This window comes from Hemiscyllium ocellatum, chromosome 14 (assembly GCF_020745735.1).
Source record: "Hemiscyllium ocellatum isolate sHemOce1 chromosome 14, sHemOce1.pat.X.cur, whole genome shotgun sequence".
Classification (NCBI taxonomy): Eukaryota; Metazoa; Chordata; class Chondrichthyes; order Orectolobiformes; family Hemiscylliidae; genus Hemiscyllium; species Hemiscyllium ocellatum.
In genome coordinates, this window is record NC_083414.1 from 51,635,717 (window position 1) to 51,656,935 (window position 21,219).

Here is a 21,219-nt window from a genome sequence, read left to right on the forward strand (position 1 = left end):
TTGCTGTGGATCTGGAGTCACATGTAGGCCAGACCAGGTAAGGTTGGCAGTTTCCTTCCCTAAAGGGCATTCGTGAACTTAATGTTTTTTTTCTGAAAATTGACAACAGTTTCATGGTCAACATATAGATTCTTAATTGAATTCAAATTCCACCATCTGCCACAGCAGGATTTGAACCCTCAGAACATTGCCTGGGCCTCTGGATTAACAATTCAGTGATAATACCACTAGGTTATTGCCTCCCCTTATAGCTGTGAAAGAGGAGAGTTAATTGAAGATCCACAAACCCATTTGTGGAGAAATGAGAGATACTGGCTGCATTTCTAAGAAAAGCAGATAACAATGCTGTTCATTGGCTTCCGCCATTCCAAAATTCCCCAAAGCCCTGGCCTTCACTGACCAGTTGGACAGCAGCATCCTAGAATAGTGACAAGGATCCGGAGATCCAAAAGGCCTTCACTAATCTGCGGTGCACCAGCTTGTCCTGTAATGCGAGAAAGAAAAAACTTGATTGTGATGGAAATATGTACAGGAGCTACCCGTGAACGTGCACAGTCCTGCCAGATGGTTATCATCCCCCAGTGAGTGAGTCAGGAGCATAGTGCCTGGAAAGTATTGGAAAGTCTGGAAATATAAAGTGGGTGGGAGTGCTTCAGGGCACATCATCCTTGTCTTGTGAGGTGGACATGCTTATATAGTATGACTGTACAGGGACAGAATCTGACTGTGTAATGGTGTTATGTATGTGAGATTGCAGTGAGAAGCTGGACACACTTATGCTTGGGGAGATCAGGTGATCATTCTTCTGTTTCCTGCACTTGCTCGTTATGCATTGATGTCAAATACAACATGAACCATCACCTCTGATGAAAGGCTGTTTTCTCCCATCAGATGAGAAGGGGAACATTCTTTCTTTCCCATATGCCCTGAAGTAGACTGTCTAGAGAAGCATTATCCAAACTGGAGAGCAGTCTTTGATGCTTGGCAGATATCTCCAGGGATAGTGGTGTCTGTTGTGGACACTCTAGCTTGCAGTGAATGAAGTGGGGCTTGCATGACTTTTAAATATCTTGCCAGTACCTTCAAAACTGGAAGTGGTGAGAACATCTGCCCATCATTTGCACATGATTCACTGTTCAAGTCACCTCAGAGCTTACTTGCACAAAATGAGTAGATCACCACTCCAGAAAATTGCCAGAGGGATGTGCCTTCATCCAAGACTTTAACTGCATACTTAAACTGCAAAATGGAAAAGCCTAGCTTATGTGACAGAACTAGCTAGCTTAAGAAAGTGATTTTGTAATAACTGCTTGATTGCAATGAGGTCCACATGTTTTTTTCCAAACAGATTGAGGTCAAAGTAACAATTCTTCTAATCTGCATAAAATACTTTGTCCAGGTCAAAGTTATTTTAATCGGAATTGGCACCAACAACATTATTTCTTTTGATTTAGAAATTTCTGATCTTAAAGTGAAAACTGTTGGTGTGGAAGTTCAAAATGTATAACTGTAGTGTTTAACTGTAATACCCTTTCTATTCAAGTGTACAGAACTGTACTCCATGATGTTATAGACAAACAATCCAATGACTAGCAGTAAATCTGAAGTTATATCCTTACTTAACCTTGACTTAAACTCTCCTGCCATCAATTACTTAATACCAAAATAAATGCTGTAATATTTCATTCGTCTTTCTCAGTCATTAGGTTGAAAACTTTTTGCATCAAAATGAATTGGCTTATTTTCCCACTGGCTGTTCAGATCAGTGACTTCATTCATTATAGATTCATCTTTGAAGCTAAATTAATCTCAAAAGACATTGTTGATTTACATGAACCTCAGCTATAATTGCATGGACTCTTCTCATCCTTTCAGAATGAATTATGGAGTTATTTTTTTTTCTTACCTCATAACCTCGTACTTTTCCTTTGCTTGTCTCCCAGGGCACAGCTTCCCAGAAAACTTGCACTTCTGAAGCTGACAGGCTTCTGGCTGAGACATTGAATGGTGCAGCAGTGGGTTCTAGATTACAGAGAGGAGAAACCCATCAGCTCTTCTGCAAGAACTTGAGCTATATATTGAATTTGGATGGTCAGTTCTGGTAGTAAAGTTTTCTAAATGAACCTGTGAAAAACAGTTTTAGAGTCATAGAAATGTACAGCATGAAACAGACCCTTTGGTCTCACTCGTCCATGCTGACCAGACATCTTAACCTAATCTAGCCCCATTAGCCAGCATTTGGCCCATATCCCTCGAAACCCTTCTTATCCGTATACCCATCCAGATGCCTTTTAAATATTGCAGTTGTACCAGCCTCTACCACTTCCTCTGGCAGCTCACTTCATGCACGCACCACCCTCTGTGTGAAAATGCAGTCCCTTAGGTCCCTTTTATATCTTTCCCCTCTCACCCAAAACCTATGCCCTCTAGTCCTGGACTTGCCCACCTCAGGGAAAAGACCTTGTCTATTTATCCTATCCATGCCCCTCATGATTTTATAAACCTCTATAAGGTCAGCCCTCAGCCTCCCATGCTGCAGGGAAATAACCCCAGCTTATTCAGCCTCTCCCGATAGCTCACAACCCTGGCAATATTCTTGTAAAATTCTGCAGAATAGGTTGAAAAATGTAATCCCATATTATTAAGTTTAATTGTTATTAATAAAACTCATCAAGATAAAGGCCATTAATAACATTAGAAACCTTGGGCCTGCCAAATCTAGTTCCCACTGCATTTTAAATCTATTTCTGAATTTTATGTTCCCACGCTTACAATAATTTACTTGCTTTTTGCTGGATTCTCTTAATTTAATAAAATTGTGATAATTCATAATCATTAAATTGAAGTTGGAGTAAAGCCAGATTTTGAAATATGCACTTCCTGAAATTGCAATCTCATTGGCGGGATTTAAAAACAGCCACTGATCATATTGTTGTTGTCATTTAAAACTTGTCATGTTTCTCCAACATCCTGCCTGGTTTAAATGCCAAAACTTTGGTCATGTGGCCAAGAAGTCAACAATTCGTATGGATAATGATTTCATACAAACTGAAGGCAAGAGAGACGACTTATTCTTCAAGCTTTGCATTTACTGGTAACAGTAAAAGGGAATATCTCAGAAGAATATGCTAAACCAATAACAAACACTGTTGGGTAATGGCAAAAAAGTGCTGTATTTACACTCTGCAAGTTTGTGACAAGTCAGGTGGAGGTGGGGGGAGGGGGGAGGTGCGGTGGCGGTAAGAGAATATATTGGGGAAAGAATTTTCATGAGCCTAATCACACTGGTCGTAATCATCTCATTTCGTTTATACTTCCAATTTCCCATCAGATCACACTACAAATTACTTACTTACCTTCACAGCCACCTGATGAAGGAGCAGCACTCTGAAAGCTCGTGCTTCTAAATAAACATGTTGGAGTTTAACTTGCTGTTGTGTGATTTTTAACTTTGTCTACCCCAGTTCAACACCGGTTCCTTCATATCATTCTTATCTTTGGTAGTCTTTCAGGCCAATCAGGAGCTTTCTCAGCAGTTTAGACTAATTCAAGAATCTTCACAGTCAGCAACAAGAGGATTAGCACTAAGAATGAATCCCTTTCCTCAGCAATAAAGTCCTGTATTATATGGTTCAAGTGTCCTTAAGATACATTGACAACTAGTGAGAGAAGTGAGGGTGTTGGGGTGGCCAATGGGTGGAAAAGGTAGGGTGTCAGATGACTGAAGGGTGCTGGCACCAAGTCATAAAGTGGGTGGGTGCCAGGTAGGTATGGATGTCTGACAGAAAGTGGGAATGGCAGATGGATCAGGGGGTTGACACTAGATGACTGAAGGGGCACAGGTGCAAGTGAGAGTGATAGGAGCGGGGTGGCAGGTAAGTGTGAGTGAGCTTAGGTGAGGTTGGGAGTGAGAGTGTGTGTCAGTGATAGGTAGGGGAGAATTGGAGGAGGGTGTTTATGGTTTGGTAGTCTGGGTACTGGGGTTATGGAGGGTCTGGAGAGAAAATAGGGAGTAAATAAGGTCAAGGGACTGATTGGACATGGGGCATATCATGAATGGGTGTGGTGGGGGATGCGGGGGTTTGGTAATTGTAGAGGAGGGAGCAGTTTGGCCACGACTGGAGGATCTGTGAGAATTTAGTTGTTGGGTTGGTCTGGTCTGCAGATTCTGTCGGCTCAGGGTGAGTTGTTTCTCCATGAAGGGTCAGCTGTGAGTAGATGAGAGGGTCAGTGGTGAATCTCAGGTATTAATCTACTAATCACCGAGGAGACAAACCAGGTTTTAACTCAAGCAATTCTCAAGCAATTCACACAGAGTCAGTTGCCTCGGAATATCTGAGTGAGCCCGGCACATGTTCCTCTCCACACGATTACAACAGTAATCTTCCGCTCTGAAGATCTGAGCCACTGTTTCAATCACTCAGAAGGGAGATGATAAGAGATGGATGAGTTCGGGAGAAACGAACAATAACTTTCTAAAGTGGCAGTAACTGGGAAGTTCGGGACTGTCGAGGTTAAAAAAGGTAGAAACTGGAAGGGGGAATAGGCCATTTAGTCTGCTCAGCCTTTCAACATGATCACAGCTAATGACTGATATGCCTGCTCCCTCTCCAGAGCCCTTGACAAATTTAGACTTTAGAAATCTATTTCTTTCTAAACATTCTTAGTTACTTAGTCACAACCACCTAATGAAGAAGCAGCACTTTGAAAGCTAATGGTTCGAAATAAACCTGTTGGACTATAACCTGGTGTTGTGTGATTTTTAACTGAGTTACTTGGCCTTATGATGTAGAGACTTTCACTCTGAGAGTGAAGAAATATCTTCTCATCTCAATCCTAAATGGTCTGCCCTGTATCTTGAGACAGTGACTCCTTGCTTAAGACCACCCAACCAGAGAAAGTATCAACCCTGTATCCAGTCTGTCCAGCCCTTATAACATCTATATAGTTCAAAAAGATCTAAGTCTTTTGAATAAATGCCCAACTGACCCAATCTTTCCTCACAGATAAATGTACCATCCCAGGAATCAGTCTGGTGGACATTGACTGAACTCCCTCTCTGATAAGTATATTTTTCCATGGAAAGAAGACAAAAAAAACTTGACACTTAACCATGTCACATCTGCCTTGCATTTGCTCACTCATTGTCGAAATTGCCTCGAAAACTGTTTACCACCTCCTCACCACTCACAATCCAACCTAGGTCAAAGTCGAATATGCAAAACAATTGGTATCAACCATTGTAGTCGATTCATTTGTTTAATTTTCCTTGCATCAACCATCCATTCCCAAAAATTGTGCATGTACTGTGTTGTTATTGAATTATTGTTGTATGGACCATAAAAATAATTAATGTAGTCTTCCAGGATTAGTTTTTATAAGGTGGTCAGAAAGGAAGTTTTCCATATCATCTTTTACAGATTGATTTGAAGGGCATGTGTCCACTTTTCTCTCTTAGAGGATTACAGGATTGCTGGTAGTTATGGGATTGTCTCATTGTTGCAGACAAGACCTTGGCCAGATTTGGTGAATGTGACTTCGGTGTGTGAATTAAAGAGCAAAATTTGTAGAGGCCTAAGACCCTCTCTTCTCACCTTTATGATTGATTAATCACACTTCAAAGAGATAATAAAAATAATTCAATGTTGCAATCCTCAATTATTATATAAAATCAAATCCAACTGAGAGCACATTAAAGAAAATATTTAGATTTTGTTGTCATGCGTACTCAAGTACAGAAATACAGGACTACAGTTAAAAGTGTATAATGTTGTCACAAAAAAAACTTAGGTACAGGGTAGCAAGCGAAATGAGAGTTAAGAAGTTAAGCATTACTTCATTGAATATAAGAAAAACAAAGAAATAAGGTAATAGTTAACACCAAAGTCTTTTGTAGCTTTAACTGGGAAAATAGAGGAATAAGTCTTTAATAAGTCCTGTGCTTATCTCGCTCTCTGGGAGATCTCAGCTGTCTGGTCTCGACACCAACGTTGCAGATACTGTCACTGCTGTTGAAAGTGCCACTGCTTTGATCTCCCCTGGTGCCTCTGGAATATGCCTGGACAGGATTCACTTGCATACCGAGTCAAGACAGCACCATGAGCTGCTGTGAGACCAGGCCGGGACCTACCACGAACCGCCGAGAGACCAAGCTGGGACCTGCAAGACTTGACAAGAGACCATGCTGAGAACCCACCGAGAGACCAGGTTGTAACACGCTGAGACCCGCTGTGAGGCCAGGCTGTGAACCCACTGAGACACCAGGCTGGGACCCACAAGACCCACTGAGAGACCAGGCCGAGACTTGCCGAGAGATCAGGCCGGGAACCCGCCGAGAGACCAGGCTGAAACCCACCAAGAGACCAGACCAAGACCTGGTGAGGGAACAACCGAGACTGGCAAGAGACCAGGCCAGGAACCCACTGAGAGACCAGGCCAGGAACCCACTGAGAGACCAAGCCGAGACCCGGTGAGAGACCAGGCGAGAACCCACTGAGAACCAGACCGCGACCCATTGTGAGACCAGGCCAAGACCCGCTGTGGGACCAGGCCAAGACCATGGGGGAGATGAACACCAAAAGAGGAAAGCATCTAAAAGGGAGAAAAAAAAGGAACAAAAAAGGGAAAGAAAATGAAGAAAATGTGAAATAAACAGAAGGAGCAGAGGAGCGTCCTATTCTACTGCCATTTTGACCATTTGATATCACTTGAGCTAGCATAATATGCTATACTTTTGCATTCTAAAGAACCTATGCATCATGTTATAAGATGACAGCTGATTTCTGCACTCTGTTGAATTGTTAAATATACCTAAAGTATTCTTCAATCAGAGATTAAAGACTAGTGGTCAAGTTTTCACATTTCTCATCAGCTTATTCAAGTGTAGCATCTCTTACATGAAGCTGAATTATCTGGGCCTCTGAGGGACAAGATATATCTTGAAACTAAAAGGAAATAAAGCAAGTCAAGGGAACTTGCTGTCAGAAACTGGAAGGACGGCAATTTGTTGTCAAAGTAATGACAAGGCAAATGGCACTGAGTGTGTTTTATGCATGAATGTACCATCAGGGAAGGAACAAACATGCTACCAAAAGACAATGTTATCCAAGGTGTGGCACTCTACTGCTCATTTCAATGGCATCTTATAGTCTACCGCATCACTGACACAAGGTTTTCAAAGTTTTTCCACAGCTTTGAGATTTATCTCAGCTTGAGAGCAGGATCTTTGGGAAGGATAAGTCCAAAGATGTGCAGTTCAGGTGATTTGGCCATGTTAAATTGCCCATAGTGTTAAATGCATTAGTCGGAGGGAAATGGTTCTGGATGGGTTACCCTTCGGAGGGTCGGTGTGGAGTTGTTGGTCTGAAGGGTCTGTTTCCACACTGTAGGGAATCTAATCTAATCTAATGGTCATTACACTTTGATACAGAAAGACATTCAAGAGAATGGTAGTAGGGGAGAGTATTGCGAGAGAGACTGACTCTGTTCTCTGCAGCAAAGAGGCCAGGCAGCTAGGTTTTGTGATATCTGCACTGGGTGAGAGAAGACCTTGCATTGGGGAGGCAATTGATGTAGTTGTTGAGGTCAATGAAGGTACCAAGGACGTAAGTCAAATGAGGAATGAAGTCCTGCTGAATGAGTACGAGAAGTTAGACGCTAGACTAAAAAGCAGAACTCCAAAGGTAATCTCTGGATTACTCCCTAAGATGCACACAAATTTCACAGAATGAATAAAATTTGGGAAATGAATCCATGGCTCAAAGATTAGTGTAGGATTCCATGTCATGGAACATCAACACCAGTGCTGGACAAAGTGAGATCTGTGCCTTTGGGACAGTGACACCTGCTCTGAAGAAGGGGTGCTGGACCCAAAACATTAACTGTTTTCTCTTCACAGACACTGCTGAGTTTCTCCAGAAATTTGCTACTGAACAATACTGCTGTCTTCAGCAGCCTCTCTTTGGCAAGTAGAAAGGGCTTTCAACTGAACACGGAGAGTGGGGGTTAAATAAAGTTCAGAGATTGTCAAGAAAGGAGAGTCAAAAACACTCAAAATACATCAGCAGTCTCAGCTTGATGCTGTAAAAATAACAAAATGAATCAATCTAACGAATATTGAAGTGAATAAATAGGATGGAATATATATCTTATGGAGACATCCTGCAGGATGACAAGAATTGGGCTCTAAGTGTTAAGGGTAAATGACGTTCAACAAAAATAGAAAGCACAGAAAAGTGAAGAGATATCACTCCTGGCGAAAGTTAGGATTGGCACAATAATTCGATGTGACTTTGGTTGAGATGTTCAAGATGAGACTTGGATACAGATGAGGAGTAGTAGAGGGAAAAGGGCACTTGTGGGAGTTATCTACATGCACTCAAACAGTAACCATGATGTAGGAAGAGGCACATAAGAAGTAAGTTTGGGTGCTTGCGATAAAGGGATAGCAAAAAAACTGAACTACGCTGAGCCTGACGAAGGAGCAGTGCTCTGGAAGCTTGTGATTTCAAATGAGTCTGTTAGACTATAACCTGGTGTGGTGTGACTTCTGATGAGGTGAAGTGATTTAGGATATTAGGCTAGGAGATAACTCACCTATGTTCATAACACTACTCATGCCCTTCACCTCCTCCAAGATTTTTATTTCTCTGGCCCCCAATGCCTTACCTTCACTATGGACATCCTGTCTCTGTACACAGCAATCCACCATGATGAAGATCTCCAAGCCCTCCATTTCTTCCTTTCATGCTGTCCCAACCGATACCCTTCCACTGACACCCTCATCCACCTGGTTGAAATGATCCTCACCCGTAACAGCTTCTCCTTCCAATCTTCCCACTTGCTCCAAATTAAAGGGGTAGCCATGGGCACCCACATCGGACCCAGCTATGCTTGCCTGCTGGTCTGGTACATGGAACAGTCCATCTTCCGCAGTAACACCGGCACCAGCTCCTTACCTATTCCTCCGCTACATCAATGACTGTATTGGTGCTACCTCACAGGAGGTTGAACAGTTCATCAACTTTACAAACACTATCCACCCCAACCTCAAATTCAACCTGGACTATCTCGGACACATCCTCCCCTTCCTGGACCTCTCTATCACTATCTCCGGTGACCGACTAACCACAGACATCCATTACAAGCCCACCGACTCCCACAGCTACCAAGACTACATCTCCTCCTGTCCTACCTCCTGTAAAAATGCCCAATTCCTTCGCTTCCACGACATTTGTTCCAAGGATAACTAATTCCACCTCAGGAAGGCTCAGATGGCCTCCTTCTTCCACAATTGCAACTTCCCTTTCCATGTGGTTGACATTGCCCTCCAGTTCATCTCCTCCACTTCATGCACCATCACCCTTGAACACCACCTCTCCTAATGAAACAAGAACAGAAACCCCTTGGTCCTTACCTTCCACCTCACCAATCTCTGTACACATCACATCATCCTCCACCACTTCCGCCACCTCCAAACGGTGTGGACTCCACCACAAAAGATATATTTCCTTCCTCACCCCTATCAGCGTATTGGAGAATTCATTCCTTCCATGACGCCCTCATCAGCTCCACGCTCCCCATCAGCCCACGCCCCCTACCCCCCACCCCTGCTTCTGGCACCTTTACCTGCCACGGCAGGAATTACAAAACCTGCATACACACTATCACCACCATCCAAGGCCCCAAGGGATCCTTCCACGTTTGTCATAAATTTATCTGTACCTCTACCAATGTCATCTACTGCAACAGTTACATCCGATGCAGTCTCCTGTACATCGAGGAGACAGGAAGCCTTCTTGTGGATCATTTCAGAGAACATCTTTGGGACACCCGCACCCACCAACCTCACCGTCCCATGGCTGAACACTTCAACTACCCCTCCCACTCCATCAAGAACATGCAGGTCCTCGGCTTCCTCCACCGCCAAGCAGTTACCACCTGATGCCTAGTATTCTACCTTGAGACCCTGCAACCACAGTGGATAAATGTAGATTTCAACAGCTTCCTAATTTCCCACTCCCCCCAACATCATCCCAGTCCCAAGCCTCCAACTCGGCACTGTCCTCCTGACTTCTCCATCACTTCCCACCACACCCCCCCCCTCCCCCGACCTATCACCTTCTCCCTCACCTTCAGCCACCTATTGCGTTCTCAGCTATCTTTCCCCCACCGCACCCCCGCCCTGCCTACAAGCCTCATTCTCGGTGAAGGGCTCATGTCTGAAATGTCGATTCTCCTGCTCCTTGGATGCTGCCTGACTGGCTGTGCTTTCCGAGCAACACACTCTCGATAGGAGATAAATCAGTAAAGAAGAAGTGGCAAACATTTCAAGGGATATTTCAGAATATTCAGAATAATTAAATTCCTATTATCAACAAAAACACCTAGGGAAGGATTACCATCTCTAGTTAACTGTAGTAGTTCAGGAAAGCATTAAGTCTAAGGAAAAGGCATCAACAGCAAAGGTGAATGGCAGATCAGTTAATTTAGTGCAGATAATGAATGTAAAGAATGGAAGAGAATTACTAAAAGGTCAATTAGGAGGAATAAATTAAATCATAAGAGGAAACTAGCTAGAAATATGAAAACAGGTAGCAAGATTTTTTTAAATGTATCTAAAAAGGAAAGAGTAAGGAAAGTGTATTGCTGCTCTGGAGGAGTTGATGATAGATAATAAAAAAAATGGCATGGGCAACGAATAAAGATCATGCTTCTGTTGTGATGACATAGGATAAAAAAGATTCCCCGGTAATACCTGGAGATCTAGAAGGCAAAAGAGGAGAAGAGCTTGGTGGGGAGTTTCTAATCATTGGCGAAGCAGATCTGAGCAAATTGATGGAATGCCAGGTTCTTAACAAGTAAAGGGATTAAGGGTTACAAAACAATGACAGGATAATGGAGCTGAGAAACATATCAGCCATGATTGAATAACAAAGCAGACTTGATTGGCTCAGTAGCCTAACTTTGCCCCTGTTGCAAATGGTCTAAAAGGGAAATTATAGGTCAGTTGACATCTATCATGGGGAAGGTGTTAGAATCCATCATTGAGGAGTTTATAATTGGACTCTTGGAAAAACTCAAGGTACCTGGAAGATTCAGCATGGTTTTGTGAAAGGGAACTCATTTCTAATTTCTTGCAATTCTTTGAAGGAAAAACATGAGATTTGGATAAAGGGTGCCACTGATGTGTTGTATTTGGAAAGACATTTGGCAAGGTTGCACGCGCAAGGTTACTATGCAAAGTAGGAGCAAAATATGCTCTGTCTTATACTTTAATTAGCATCAGCCTGAATGTAACCTGCGTTTTTATGTTCAGAAGCAACAAACACGTCAAGCCAATTTGTGAATGAAAAGCAAAGCCCTGAGCTAAGTAACATGCTCAAATTAGAAATATCAATTCGCTACACTGAAGCCGAATAGAAAAGTAAATCAAAAGATTAACCTTCCAAAGTACATCTCAGCCTGGAGATACCTGACATAATCTAGGAGGACTTATAGCTGGTCCTGAATATAATACGAGTAAAAAATGAGGTCTGCAGATGCTGGAGATCACAGCTGAAAATGTGTTGCTGGTCAAAGCACAGCAGGCCAGGCAGCATCTCAGGAATAGGGAATTCGACGTTTCGAGCATAAGCCCATTCCTGATGAAGAGCTTCTGCTCGAAACGTCGAATTCCCTATTCCTGAGATGCTGCCTGGCCTGCTGTGCTTTGACCAGCAACACATTTTCAGCTGAATATAATACATTAATTCTGTCTCTGTGTATAATCAGGTACAATAAGACAAACAGACTACGATAAAGAAAGGCTTTTAAGTGAGGACTGGAAACTCTGCATTCATGTGATAGTCAGAGTAATGAAGGAGCAGTGCTCTGAAAGCTTGTAATTTTAAATGAATCTGTTGGACCTCAACCTGGTGTCATGTGACTTGTGACTTTGTTCACCCTAATCCAACACTGGTTCTTCCTCATCATAACTATTTAACAAAGCTACACTTTATTGATTTCGTACTGAACTATTTGTTGTTACTGCTATGAATGGCAGCATCAAAAATATATTTTACTTTTGTGGTGTTTTGGTGCTTCTTGGGGCTTCTCCAACAAACTAGTTGGTCAAGAAATAGACCATAAAAAAATGCAGAGGTAAAAGATTCAAGTTTTGATCTTAGTTAGGGGCACCACTAATGATTGAGGTTAAGCTGTGATTTGAGTACCATAGCAATTTCTCGGCATCCTGGAACAGAGAAAGAGGAAAGTGGTCTTGAGTTTGGCCCCCTGACCATTCCCCAGTAGCCTAAGCTCATGCTTGGATACACATACTGTTAACACCCACCCATGGTCACCCCACCAGGGGACCTCTGCATCTTGGAATGAAAATCCAACGGTCCAGGGCTCTTCTTCCTCAAGGCTTTGGGAAACCCGCACCCACCAACCCCATCGTCCTGAGACTGAACACTTCAACTCCCTGTCAAGGACATGCAGGTCCTGGGCCTCCTCCACCACCAACCGTTACCACCAGAGGTCTGGAGGAGGAACACCTCATGGTCCGTCTTGGGACCCTATAACCACATGGGATAAATGTGGATTGCAATAGCTTCCTCATTTCCCCTCACCCCACATTATCCCAGTCCCAGGCCTCCAATTCGGCACCGCCCTCTGGACCAGTCCATCACTGCCGCCTCTGACCTATCACCTTTTCCTTCACCTTCATCCACCTATCGCTCTCCCAGCTACCTCCCTTCAACCCCACCCCATGTTCCATTTATCTCTCAGCCCTGACCCATCAGCCTCATTCCTGATGAAGGGCTTATGTTTGAAATATCAATCCTCCTGCTCCTCGAATGCTGCCTGACCTGCTGTACTTTTCCAGCACCACATTCTCAACTCTGATCTCCAGCATCTGCAGTCCTCACTTTTCTCCTCTTCCTCCTCAGTTAGGTTTGTGGAATGCAGAATCTTATCTCCTTGGCTCTGACTGAGGAACAAAACTGTCACTCCGAAGAGGATGAAGAAATTTGGGATTTTGATTAAACTATGAATAGCCACTGAACAACGGGCCATGAAAAAGAAACAAATGCCAGCCCAGCCAACATGAGTGAACAGATGAAAAGGTATATAGCGAGAAATGCAGCAAGGGAAGCTTCTTCAATGTAGAAGCTGCAATATAGAACATCCCTCACAAGCCACTGCACCTTCTGGTGCCCTGGCTCAATGTCAGTGTCAAACATGACATGCAGGTGGTGGCAGTGTGCAATGCCTAGGGTACTGAAAGCAGCCAATGAGAGGATGGCAAATGGAAGGAGTGTAAGGTGGCACCATCATGTCAAGCTGCTTTAAAAAACTGAAGGGAAGCTGACTACTGTGCATGGAGGGGTGCACTGGCTTATGTCTGTCCCGCCCAGGCGATAGACACTGCCGCCATGTCATGCCATGTTGTTTGTAAAGGAGTCTGACCTTTGAAGCTGCAAAGGATGCAGTTTCTCATGGAACACATCTTGAACGGTGAGGAGGCCAGGTGGGTAATATTGTGAGGCATACAACATCCAACTGTTCTCCCCTTACCCCTGCCTCAATGCCTGTCAGCAGACCCCCATCCTTCAGCAGACCCCAGATGACAGTCCAACGATTCTGCTAGGCATGAGGGAGCAGGGTTGCTGAGCAATAGGAAGATGAGTTGCATAAATTCACTTCTTCTGAAATCTACATCAAGATGGCACAGATCCATCCTGCCATTCATTTGGTCATGTTGTTTCTTAGTTCAACACTGGCTATATGCTTACTGCAAGAACTGTAGCAGCAAAGACCAGTCAGAGCCATCATAGCTTGCACAAGGGAATGGTGAGTGAAACCATGCATATGGGGTCCACTGCAGTTTGCTGTAAAGACCAGATAGTGTTAATGATGTCTCAGCACATCCTAGGACATTGCCAACTATTGGCTGAGCACTTGAGTCCTCAAAGACCATGAGGCAATCACATCCCAGTCACTTGAAGGTGACAGTGGCTCTCGATGCCCAGTGGATTATTTCCAGGAGTCATTAGATTAGATTAGATTACTTACAGTGTGGAAACAGGCCCTTCGGCCCACCAAGTCCACACCGACCCGCCGAAGCGTAACCCACCCATACCCCTATATTTACCCCCTACCTAACACTACGGACAATTTAGCATGGCCAATTTACCTGACCTGCACATCTTTGGAATGTGGGAGGAAACCGGAGCACCCGGAGGAAACCCACGCAGACACGGGGAGAACGTGCAAACTCCACACAGTCAGTCGCCTGAGGCGGGAAATGAACCCGGGTCACTGGGGCATCTCACAAGTATCCATTCATTAATGTATCTGGGAGGACCCGGATACTCTGTTTGCTAAAGCTCACTGATTTATTACTTTCCCCTGGGGTGCAGTGAGTCAGCCAGCTAAAGGGGTCAGCAAGGAGCAGCCTTGCATGGTTTCCACAGATGTAAGGTGCTATTAATGGCACCCATCCATAAAGCTACCCCCTTAAAACCTAGCTCCTGACACCTGCCAGGAATCTACAGACTGATACTGAGTAGAGATACTACAGTGTGCACATTTCCTCAAGAGCTATTGTTGAGCAGACTAGAAAGCTGCCTGCACGGATGTGTGGATCTGTCAGGTAGTTCAATGCAGCGCATCCCAAACAATGGTATACAATGTAGTTGCTTGATGTACTGTTCACAACTTGACTCAACAAAGAAAAGTTGAGACAATATGGATGAACAGGAAATGGGAGATCTCCTCAGAGGTAGACACCAATTCTGTAAATGCTGAGATGGCTCAGAAGGAGATATCAGTCCCCCCAAGAGATGGACACTGCCGCAATGTCATGCCACATTGTTTGTAAAGGAGTCTGTCCTTTGAAGCTGCAAAGCATGCAGTTTCTCATGGAGCACATCTTGAACGGTGAGGAGGTGGTGCAATGAGCTCTTGTCACCCACATCCAGAGGGATTGAGCAACATGAACTTTTCCCTGATGCTAAAGCATAACATTGCAGACACTGGGAATCTGAAACATAAACAAAGCTTGGAAAAAATCAGCAGGTCGCATCTGTGGAGCGAGGAAAAGCATTAATGTTCTGAATCCAATATGACTTTTTGGAAGAGTCACATTGGACTGGTATTTTACATCTGTTTCCCTCTGCAAAGAGTTTGTCAGAATTTTGATCTTCTGCAACACCTCCTGATTTTATTTTTTTGTTTTTTTTTCATGTTCTGATTGCCATTGGCCAGCTGGCTGGGAGGCTGCACTGTCCTCTATTCAACATACCCCAGTGACTGAGAAGCATTCAGTTTTACACTATTGGTTGGAATAAAAGTTACATTCTACTCCTATTTGCTTGTGCTGTGTAGGTGTTAAGGTGGGAAACCTAGCCAAGAGCCCTGTGGACTCTGTCTTAACTGCACAAATGTGTAGTTGTTATACTTGGGGGTACTCCAGTAAACAGGAGCTCATAGAAGAGTATGATATTCTGGGCAATCAATCCGTTAAAGAGAAGGCTAATCAGGGAACACCCAGCCAGAGGAAGGCTCTCCAGGGTTCTGACATTTGAGCAGATATCGTCAGACTTAAAATGACCTTCCGATGGTCCTACAGGGTCCACACTGCATGTGACACACACTGCCAGAGAGTGAATTTCCGGTATCATGAGATACCCCAATGACTAACATTTAGCCAATATTCCCCTCCCATGGAGCGGTAAGGCCCACCTCTTAGATGTGTTTTGGCTCATATACTCAAAATGCTTAGGAAACAAAAGAAACACCTTGCTCCTGTCTGACCTCCATGAATTGACTTGGTGGCTATTGCAGACCCAATACCCTATCGTTTCACTGATGGGACAAAGAGAGAGTTCCTGAGTGCTCCCTCTGCAGCTTTGATTGCACTACCCCAGTGTTGTGAGAAGATGCTGAACTCCTTTCAATTTAGACACCACATACTCACCCAGCAGAGAAATGAATCTGCAGCAACCATGAGCAGAAATGTATGTGTATTTCCATGTGCTTTATTCATTTACATCAATTGAACACCCACTCCATAAAGGTGCCATAAAAAGGATATCTTCTTCTGCTGCCCTGTACAATGACTTGATGTTGGCACAGCACCCGCCACTGTGTTGGACAGAGCCAGTTGACTGCTACATCCTGGTGACTGTGAAGACTTTAGTGGATGTTCTCTGTGACCTTGAACCCGAGAGGACTTCACCGAGTTCCCTGCGCCGTTCACTGCCCAGTTCACTGCAGGCAATTGGGTCCCTGGCAGAGGAGAGGTGGAGGGAGAGGGCATCACTGGAATGTCCTGTGTCCTGAAGCTTTGGGATGTCCGTTTGTCACTCGTCCACTCTGTGGGTGTCCGCTGCGCCTCCTCCCCACACTGCTCTCTTTGAGAGAAGGGGCACCAGAAGAGCTGCCTCCCTAGTTCTCCTCTCACTTTCTTGATACAGGCCCAAGCCTATATCCAGCAGCGACTGAGAGGTCTGCTGGGTTTGCATTGTGCCTGGAACCATATCCTTGGATGTAGCTGACATATCAGGGTCACTACAGTAGACAGAAAGTGGATTGACTCCTCCATTTCCTGCTTTAGTCTAATGAAAGTCTCCAGCATGCCTGACTGAGGTTCTTCTTTCACAGGTTGTGAAGATGTGACAGTGAGGTATTGCCAAATGTACTTGGGTCAAATAACCAAAGAGTTGACATTCTCCATGTAGGTTGAGAGTGCAGGTGAATGATGTGCCAATGCACCCTGAGGTGTCACAGGCTTCACGTTCAAAGGTGCAGGCTCTGAGGCCTTTTCTAATTTATAACCTGTTGATTCTGCAGGAGTTGGTAAAGATGCACAAACTTCTTTGTAGAGGACTGTGAGAGACTCTCTGCACTTCTGAGAAGAGCAGACACCAATATTGTTCATTGGTTCCTGTTGTTCTGAAAATCTCCATGGTCCTGGTCCTCACCCACCAGCTGAATCACAGCTTCTTGGAACATGGTGAGGATCTGGAAATCCAGAAGGCCTCCACTAATCTGAGCTCTCTCCTTTTTGTTAAGCAATGAGAGAAAGAGTTGAATGTAATGGAAATGTGTGCAGGAGCCCTCTGTGAACACACACAGCCCTGCCTGCCAGTTAGCCTGCCACAGTGAGTGCCTCGGGTGCATGATGCCTGGGAAATATTGGAAAGCCTGGAAGTATAAAGTGGGTGTGAATGCTTCAGGGCACATTATGCATGTCTTGTGAGGTGGCTGTGCAGTGACAGAGTTTGACTGATATACATAATGTTCCAGTGAGAGTCGATGGTACTTATCCATGTAGAGTGTGGAGATCACTCATCTACTTCCGGCTTCATATGCACCAACTTAAGTGGCTGCCTTGTGTGAGATCTGGAACCAGGTCTGATCAGAGGGTTGCTTTCACCAATCAGAGGGGACCTTTCTGGCCTGGAGCCGAGTGATCCGCGAAGCATCATTAAAGAAGGGAACCACCTCCTGGCACTTAGTAAACCTCTCTGGGAGATGAGGGATAACTCATTGGCTTACAAAGGGGCTTGGCTTACAAAGGTATGGATGTTGGAACCTTCAACCTGTGAGGATGCTGGTCAGTGCAAGAATCGCCACCCACCATACATTGACTAAGTTGTCACAAACCTCGTTTGCATACAACATGAGCTGAAGAGCAGATGATCACGTTAAAAATGTTGACAGATGTGACACCATCTAAGATGGCATCCTGGCAACATGACTGAGCTCTCAATCCAAAGTAATGTTGAGCTTAGTTTATAGAATCTCTACTGTGTGGAAACAGTATTGGCCATTTGGCCCAACAAGTCCATACTAACCCTCCAAGGAGTAACCCACCCAGACCTATTCCCCTACCCTACATTTACCCCTGACTAATGCAGCTAACCTACACATCCCTGAACACTAGGGGCAATTTAGCATGGTAAATTCACCTAAGCTGCCCATCTTGTCAGTACAATTCATTGTACTGTAGAATTTCATTCAATTCAGTTCAAATATTGAATCCTAGGCAGGTCTGACAAACAATTTTGTGCAGTTTCTTGAGAGTCAACATGGGCAGAACTGACATTTAAATGATGAAGTGTAAGCAGTCCACTGACCCTCAATGCGCTAAATGTTAAGAACTATCCAGGGTCATTACCTCAGTATTATACAATTCATTAGACTCTCATCATTTGGTTGAAAACGCTGAAGTGTCTTCAGGAGAATATTGCAAGTATTTGACCTTTTAATGTTTTGAGTTTTGCCAGAAAATGAAGTCAATGGCACAGAACCCTCAAACATCATTGACCAACGTGACCTGTGAAAGTCTGAAGTTTCTAGAATGTGCTTTGGGATTGTCTTATTTAAGCTAAAATAGAATAGAGAACAGTGTCACATGACCTGCTTCAAATCCTGCTTGACAACAAGCTTGGGCGGGTCAGCTGTTTTGGGACAGATTTTTTTTTGTGAAAGATATATGTTCACACTTGTGAAAAATAGCGAGGACACTGAAGTAGCTGTGGATAAATTGTTAACCTGCAATTTTCACAGTAAAGTGTGAGAAATATTGGGCTTTGTGAAAGGTAACATATAACAGTCCATTTAACTCCAAATTAGAATGAAGTTGGTGGTTTAGAAGACAAGTAATTAACATTTCAACCTTATAAAGGCCAACATGACTCATTTTGAGATAGGCTTTGGGGGAATTAGTCTGGGAAACTATGGTAGGATCATTTGCAGATGTTCAAGACATCCTTGAACTTCACACACACATCAGTCTGCAAGAGTTTGGAAGATGATGACTTTGTGGTGTTATCACTAGACTACTAACACAGAGATTCTAGGAACTCTGGTTTGAATTCTACCATGGAAAATTGTGGAATTTGAGTTCAATACTCATGATGACCATGAAACCATTCTCAATTGTCTGGAAAAACCCATGTAGTTCACTAATTTAATTTAGGGAAGGAAACTGTCTTCTTTATCTGCTCTGGCCTACATGTGACTTCAGACCACAACAATGTGTTTGACAATAAGGAATGGGTTAAACAGAGAGAGAGAGAGAGAGAGAGAAAAAAAAGAGACTACAGAGATAGAGGCAGCCAGTTTCTAACGCTCACTTCACAGGACTCCTGAAATTCCAGTAGACGGTTACACTCACAGGATCATATCTTGCAGGCACAGTTCCAGACACCTTCACAATCCTTGGGTACATGCCACTGGTAGCACAGACCAGCAAAGGTGGCAGCACAATGGTATTCAGTCAGAAGAGAGTTACCCTTGGAATCTTCAATGTTGACTCTTGACTCAATGAAGTCTTGTGGAATCAGGTCAAATATGGGCAAGGAAACCTCCTGCTGACTGGCATTTCCTCCAATGCTAAGACCTCCTAATGAATGAATGTTGAATCAGTACACTTCCATGTTGAACACTTGTGGAAGCATTGAGGGGGGCAACAGCAAGAATAAACTGTGAGTAGGGGGCTTCAATGTCCATCACCAACTACTGATTGAACTGTTGAATCCTAAAGCCTGTAGATTAGATTCTCAACAGATGATAAGGAATGAATAACGAGAAAATTGACTTGACCTTGTCCTCACCAATCTGCCTGTAGTATATTGATCTGTCCATGACAATATCAGCTGGAGTGATCACCACATCGTCCTTACAGAATTAAAATCCTGGCTTTACATTGAGGATATCCTTCGTCATGTAATATGGCATTACCACTACCCTAAGTGGGACAGACTTCAACAGATCTGGCAATTCAAAACAGGCCATCTGTGAGGAACTGTGGACCATCAGCAACAACAGACTTAGGTTCAACTACAATCTGTAATTGTGTGGCTTGGAGTATGTTCACTCTACCATTACCAGGCAGTTGGGAGATCAACCCTGATTCGGTGAAGTACTCAAGGGGACATGCAATGAACAAAACAAAGCATACCTGAAGATGAGGTGTCGAGCTGCTAAAGCAGTGAAACAGAACAACACACATGCCAAACAGCAGAAGCAATGTCTGATATTATTGACTGAGCAACTCCACAAATAATGGAATAGAGCTCAAGTCTACAGTCCTGGCATCCAGTCATGAATGGCATTGGACAATTAGTCATAGTCATAGAGTCATAGAGATGTACAGCATGGAAACAGACCCTTCGGTCCAACCTGTCCACGCTGACCAGATATCCCAACCCAATTTAGTCCCACCTGCCAGCACCTGGCCCATATCCCTCCAAACCCTTCTTATTCATACGTACCCATCCAAATGCCTGTTAAATGTTGTAATTGTACCAGCCTCCACTACATCCTCTGGCAGCTCATTCCATACATGTACCACCCTCTGCGTGAAAATGTTGCCCCTTAGATCTCTTTTACATCTTTCCCCTCTCATCCTAAACCTATGCCCCCTAGTTCTGGACTGCAGATGACACCAAAATTGGAGGTGTAGTGGACAGCGAAGAGGATTACTTCAGATTGCAATGGGATCTTGATCAGATGGGCCAATGGGCAGAAATGTGGCAAATGGAATTTAATTCAGATAAATGCGATGTGCTGCATTTTGGGAAAGCAAATCTTTGCAGGACTTATATACTTAATGGTATGGTCCTAGGGAGTGTTGCTGAACAAAGAGACCTTGGAGTGCAAGTTCATAGCTTCTTAAAAGTGGAGTTTCAGGTAGATAGGATAGTGAAGGCGGCGTTTGGCATGCTTTCCTTTTTTGGTCAGAGTATTGAGTACAGGAGTTGGAAGGTCATGTTGCAGCTGTGCAGGACATTGGTTAGGCCACTGTTGGAATATTGCATGCAATTTTGGTCTCCTTCCTATCAGAAAGATGTTGTGAAACTTAAAAGGGTTCAAAAAAGATTTACAAGGATGTCATCATGATTGGATGACTTGAACTATAGGGAGAGGCTGAACAGGCTGGGGCTGTTTTCCCTGGAGTGTTGGAGACTGAGCAGTCACCTTACAGAGGTTTATAAAATCAAGAGAGGCATGGATAGGATAAATAGAGAAAGTCTTTTCCCTGGGATGGGGGAGTCTAGAACTAGAGGACATAGGTTTTGGGTGAGAGGGGAAAGATAAATGCTTCTCTAGGGTCAAACGTAGCATACTTATTGGAATTATCATGGCAAATCTAGCTTCATATTCCACCATGGCAGATGGTAAAATGTGAATTCAGGCAAAAAAATCTGGAATAAAAAGCAA

At 43.8% G+C, this 21,219-nt stretch overlaps 1 protein-coding gene across 1 annotated transcript in view; it reads right to left on the minus strand.

Annotated features, from left to right (window-relative positions):
• LOC132822149 (contactin-4-like) overlaps positions 1-21,219 on the minus strand; it is a 1,303,479-nt gene that overhangs the window by 119,641 nt on the left and 1,162,619 nt on the right. The window contains exon 18 of the mRNA XM_060835221.1: positions 1,907-2,022. Within this exon, the coding sequence (XP_060691204.1) occupies positions 1,907-2,022 (116 nt within the window). The remainder of the gene's footprint in view (positions 1-1,906; positions 2,023-21,219) is intronic.